This window comes from Callorhinchus milii, unplaced genomic scaffold (assembly GCF_018977255.1).
Source record: "Callorhinchus milii isolate IMCB2004 unplaced genomic scaffold, IMCB_Cmil_1.0 Scaffold18, whole genome shotgun sequence".
NCBI lineage: Eukaryota > Metazoa > Chordata > Chondrichthyes > Chimaeriformes > Callorhinchidae > Callorhinchus > Callorhinchus milii.
Window position 1 is genome coordinate 15062865 of NW_024704759.1, and position 5768 is coordinate 15068632.

The 5768-nt window shown below is 58.3% G+C and overlaps 1 protein-coding gene across 1 annotated transcript; it reads right to left on the bottom strand.

The window, feature by feature from the left end:
• Positions 1–746: 746 nt before the first annotated feature.
• LOC121850392 (bcl-2-like protein 1) lies at positions 747–4066 on the bottom strand. The gene is made up of 2 exons (XM_042341964.1): positions 3565–4066; positions 747–2214 (listed from the first exon to the last, which is right to left on the bottom strand). Exons 1-2 carry the CDS (start codon positions 4024–4026, stop codon positions 2077–2079), a joined length of 600 nt encoding a protein of 199 aa, XP_042197898.1. The 5' UTR covers positions 4027–4066; the 3' UTR covers positions 747–2076.
• Positions 4067–5768: the final 1702 nt, after the last annotated feature.

Here is a 5768-nt window from a genome sequence, read left to right on the forward strand (position 1 = left end):
TGTTTGATGGGGGGGGAGACTGTGTGGGGGAGGGGCAGGAGAGGTTGTGTCCAGGCTAAGGTTGGTGTCCACCACGGCCCCCAAGGTATGAATCAACAATTGGGAACTGCAGCCTACAGTATCTTCCAATCAATTCCCTTATTGTCTTTGCTTGGGCTGTGCAGAACCACGATTTTGCACTTTATATTGGATATGTTCCTGCTAGAGAGGAGACACCATCAGTCATTTGCAAAGCATCATAACTGTGTTAAAGCTGTCCAATAATTGCCCGGAGAAGCCGAGTAAGGCCAAACATAGATTGACATTGAAAGTTTATCTTCAAACTGGGACTATGAGCAGAAAGACTGGTAAAAAGTGAAGGTTTAGATTTTTGTTAGAGGCTAATAGCAACCTACACTTTATTTACGGCTCAGTTGTCATATCTCACACAGTGTCCTCTGAACCACAGTATTCTTCTAATAAAAGCTTGTTGTTCAGCTTTGTGAAGAACTTTGTGTTTTAGATTAAATAAGTTTTCCAAAGTTCAAGAGATTGTAAAAGGCAATTTATTGATACAGCACTTAAATAACATATTCCATTTCCTTGACTGTACAATCTACAGAAGTGAAAAACCAAAATATAAAAAGGTGAAGTGAAAATAACAGTAGAGAGCTCCATTGAGGAGTGAGCACTAGCACAGACACGATGGGGAGAGAGCAGGGAATGGGGTTAGGGTAGAGAGCTCCAGTGGGAGAGAGAGCATCAGCACAGACACGATGAGAAGAAAGCAGGGAATGGGATTAGAGTAGCGAGCTCTCGCGAGGAGCGAACTCCGGCACAGATATGGGGAAATTCATAGACAGACAACAAACAATTCCACTTACTCACAGACACAGGACATATAAACATGAGCAGCAATTTCACAAGCACAGGTACACGTGTATTAAGTCACTTGCACAGAGTACTTGATCAGTGTTAAGTTTGTGGCATTGAAATTAGTGTGAGGACACAAATATATTTCATCTTAACAATACAGGAATGAATTGATAAGAAATTTGAAATCCATATTAGATGTCATTAAATAAAACAACTCATTGGAAACGTGCAGCCACAGAGGATGTGTGATGAACCCGTAAATGTTACCGCTAAACATCCCCTCTCACTGGGGCAGCCCAATTTTGGCTTTAAGCATTCTTGTGACGTAGCTGTACCACAGATATGCTCACAAGTAGCTGAGCTCAGACATGCTTTACCATTCACTCCAATTAACAGGCTCGATTCTAACACATCAGCAGCAATGAAAGTGAGGAATTATTTCAGGAATAAAATTAAACATATGCAACTTTATGAAACAAAACATTTACAGACATTAAACCATTGTGACGCACTTTGTGAGTCACCTCCAATTATATCACAATCACTAAATGTTGTGCCGTTGAACATTGCTGGAGCCAGGCCTGATGAACAGGAACAGCTTCCCCTGACGAGCAGAGTTTACAGCACAGGCAGAGAACAGCTTGCACGTATACAGCATCCTCTACACAGGGAAGCGTCTCATTGGCAGAGAAGTTAAGCTTCAACAACAACTTGCACTTAAATAGCACCATTCACACAGGGCAGCGCCTGGGAGCGCTTCCAGTGAAATCTCACATATTGAGAACAGTTGGTGTGTAATTAAGAAAGTTGATCATTTTAAATGTTGATCTTAGGATAAAGGCATCATAGGAATGGGATCTGATACCATGTGGTGAAGCCTCTTGCAGTCTCTCCTTTTGCTGCTATTCCCAGGTCACTGTGGCTGTGCTACTTGTCTTCAGTCCAGGCTCTGTCAGGGTCATTTCCCAACAAAGTGAGCCTAAAATCAGCATATGGTGGGTCGGGGGGGGGCAATGCCAGGACAATGCAATCGTCCATCATTCCTCACACAGGCTACTGACTTGCGGCTGCTGCAGCCTTGGCTTTTCATGTTGTTTTGTGCAAATAACCAGCACTCTTGTCAAAACATCCCCATTGCCTGATCGCCTGTAAACTGAGCAGCCACATTGCGCACACACACCCCACCCAACACTGCAGTCCAGTCCAGACGTGTAAACTTTGTTATCTTCTCCGGGCCAGGAACACGGCGATAGCCAGACCGGCGCCCACAGCCACCAGAGTCATCAGCCAGGTCACGGTCTCCTGTATGTGGCGGCTCCGGGCAGCTGCATTATTGCCGTACAGGGCCACAAAAGCCTCCTGTGTAAACACAACAGCAAATGGTTACAGCATTGGAGCTGCTGTGCTGTCAGTGGCCATCTCCCGTGAAGCTCGGCCCCGGCCAGTGCTCGGCTCCGGTCACTCGGCCCCGGCCAGTGCTCGGCTCCGGTCACTCGGCCCCGGCCAGAGCTCGGCTCCGGTCACTCGGCCCCGGCCAGAGCTCGGCTCCGGTCACTCGGCCCCGGCCAGAGCTCGGCTCCGGTCACTCGGCCCCGGCCAGAGCTCGGCTCCGGTCACTCGGCCCCGGCCAGAGCTCGGCTCCGGTCACTCGGCCCCAGCCAGAGCTCGGCTCCGGTCACTCGGCCCCGGCCAGAGATCGGCTCCGGTCACTCGGCCCCGGCCAGAGCTCGGGTTCTTTCATTGGTTCTTGTGAATCTCCAGCCGTAAAACCAAACAAATGAACAAAACAGAAGCCAAGAAACTGCCCACTATAATCCCCCACACCGCCCGCCCGCTCCGGGACCCACCCCACCGCCCGCCCGCTCCGGGAACCACCCCACCGCCCGCCCGCTCCGGGAACCACCCACCGCCCGCCCACTCCGGGAACCACCCCACCGCCCGCCCACTCCGGGAACCACCCCACCGCCCGCCCGCTCCGGGAACCACCCCACCGCCCGCCCGCTCCAGGAACCACCCCACCGCCCGCCCTCCCGGAACCCGGGGGAAAAACGGGTGGGGAGGGTAGACACTGGGGGGGGGAGGGCAGGACCCCGGGGGGGGGGGCAGGACCCCGGGGGGGGGGGCAGGACCCCGGGGGGTGGGGGGCAGTACCCCGGGGGTGGGGGCAGGACCCCCGGGGGCAGGACCCCCGGGGGGGGGGGCAGGACCCCGGGGGGGGGGGGGGCAGGACCCCGGGGGGGGGGGGCAGGACCCCGGGGGGGGGGGGGCAGGACCCCCGGGGGGGGGGGCAGGACCCCGGGGGGGGGGCAGGACCCCCGGGGGTGGGGGGCAGGACCCCCGGGGGGGGGGGCAGGACCCCCGGGGGGGGGGGCAGGACCCCCGGGGGGGGGGGGCAGGACCCCGGGGGGTGGGGGCAGGACCCCGGGGGGGGGGGGCAGGACCCCGCGGGGGGGGGGGGGGCAGGACCCCCGGGGGGGGGCAGGACCCCGGGGGGGGCAGGACCCCCGGGGGGGGGGCAGGACCCCCGGGGGGGGGGTGGGGCAGGACCCCGGGGGGGGGGCAGGACCCCCGGGGGGGGGGCAGGACCCCCGGGGGGGGGGCAGGACCCCGGGGGGTGGGCAGGACCCCCGGGGGGGTGGGGGGCAGGACCCCCGGGGGGGGGGGGGGGGGGGGGGGGGGGGGGGGGGGGGGGGGGGGGGGGGCACTAACCCAGCCGCCGTGCTGCAGGATCCAGGGCTGCAGATTGCTCTCCATGTAGATGATCATCCAGGACGCGATGCGCGGGACGAGCGGCGCCATCTCCTTGTCCAGACTCTCGGCGCTCAGAGCGCCGCCGAAGCAGAAAAAGGCGACGATGCGGCCCCAGTTGACGCCATCGCGGAACAGCTCTCCGACCACCTGCTCAAAGCGCTGGTACGCGGTGTCGGGGGTGACATGGAGTTGGGCCGCGAGGCCGCGGAAAGCCCTGCGGTACCTCAGCTCGAACTCCTCGGCCGCCTCCCGCAGCGCCACCCGGACCCGCTCCGCCTCCTCCTCCTCCTCCGGCCCCGCGCTACCCGGCCCCGCGGCCTCGGCCTGGGCCTGGGCCTCGCTCGGCGGCCAACAGTGCCCCCGCTGCCGGAGCTTATAGCCCAGGAAATCCTCCACCAGAGCCCGGCTGCTCAGCGCCATCCCCGCCTCACCCACTGCGCATGGCCCGGGGCTGTGTGTGTGTGTGTGTGTGGGGGGGACTGTGTGTGTGTGTAGGGCTGTGTGTGTGGGGTGTGTGTGTGTGTGTGTAGGGCTGTGGGGGGGTGGGGCTGTGTATGTGTGTGTATAGGGCTGTGTGTGTGTGTGTATAGGGCTGTGTGTGTGTGTGTATAGGGCTGTGTGTGTGTGTGGGACTGTGTGTGTGTGTGGGGGGCTGTGGGGGGGTGGGACTGTGTGTGTGTGTAGGGCTGTGTGTGGGGTGTGTGTGTGTGTGTGTAGGGCTGTGTATGTGTGTGTATAGGGCTGTGTGTGTGTGTGTAGGGCTGTGTATGTGTGTGTATAGGGCTGTGTGTGTGTGTGTAGGGCTGTGTATGTATGTGTGTATAGGACTATGTGTGTGTGTGTGTGTGGGGCTGTGTGTGTGTGTGTAGGGCTGTGTATGTGTGTATAGGGCTGTGTGTGTGTAGGGCTGTGTGTGTGTGTGTATAGGGCTGTGTGTGTGTGTAGGGCTGTGTATGTATGTGTGTATAGGACTATGTGTGTGTGTGTGTGTAGGGCTGTGCGCATGAGTAGGGCTGTGTGTGTGTGAACAGAGCTGTGTGTGGCACCCAAGCTCCTCTCCACAGGCTACAGATCATCCTCTGTAGCCCGTGTCCTCTCCCGCACCAGACTCCGTGACCCTATCCTGACTCAACCCCACCGGCTTCCCATCACACAGAGGATATAGTTCAAGATCCTGGACCTCCCTTTAAAGCCCTCCACAGACTTTCTCCCCCCCACCCCCCAACCTCTGCGAGCTTCCAACCCCCTACCATCCTTCTCGCTCCCTCCATTCAGCAGGCTCTGGCCTGCTTCACATCTTGCCTCTCTGCCCCACCATCTGGAACACCATTCCAGTCCCTCACCTCACCCCCTCCTCTGCCTCCTTCAAGACCCGTCCCAAGATCCTCCTCTTCGACCAGGCCTTTGGTCATCCTCCTACCCCTTCCCTCCCCGCCCTCCAGATCGTAACTACCAGCTCGGGTGCGGATCCCTAACTGTCCAGCACCTTGGGACGTCCTGACGTGAAAGGCACCATACAAATGTTTCGCTCACAAAACATAGTCATTACACTTTACATGATGGAATCCTGTAGCTCAGTGTAGCAAGTGGGAGACCTGGGTTTGATTCCCTGGGGTGAAACCTGAGGCAAGTTTCTTTACCCAGCAGTGAGTAGGAACCCGGTTGTTCTCAAAGCCGGTCAGGAACCTCGGTGTTCTGTTCGACCCTGAGCTGTCCTTTCTCCCTGATATCTGCGCCACAACTGACACTGCCTTCCATCACCTCCGGAATATCGCCAGACTGTGGCACTACCTCACCCCTCACGCGGCTGAAACTCTGGTCCACGTCTTTATCACCTCAAGGCTGGACTATGGGAACTCTCTCCTCGCCGGCCTTCCCGGCACCTCCCTCCACATTGCAGGTCATTCAGAACTCTGCCGCTCGTGTACTGTCCCGCACCAGGCTTCGGGAACACATCACTCCCACCCTCGCTCGCCTCCACTGGCTCCCCATCCCCCAGAGGATTGATTTCAAGATCCTCATCCTCACCTACAAGGCCATTCATGGTGTTTCTCCCTCCTACCTCTCTGACCTAATATCCCCCTACCTACCCGCCCGTACCCTCCGTTCCTCTGGCTCCGGTCTGCTCCACATCCCCCGCCCCAACCGCCCTACCATCGGTG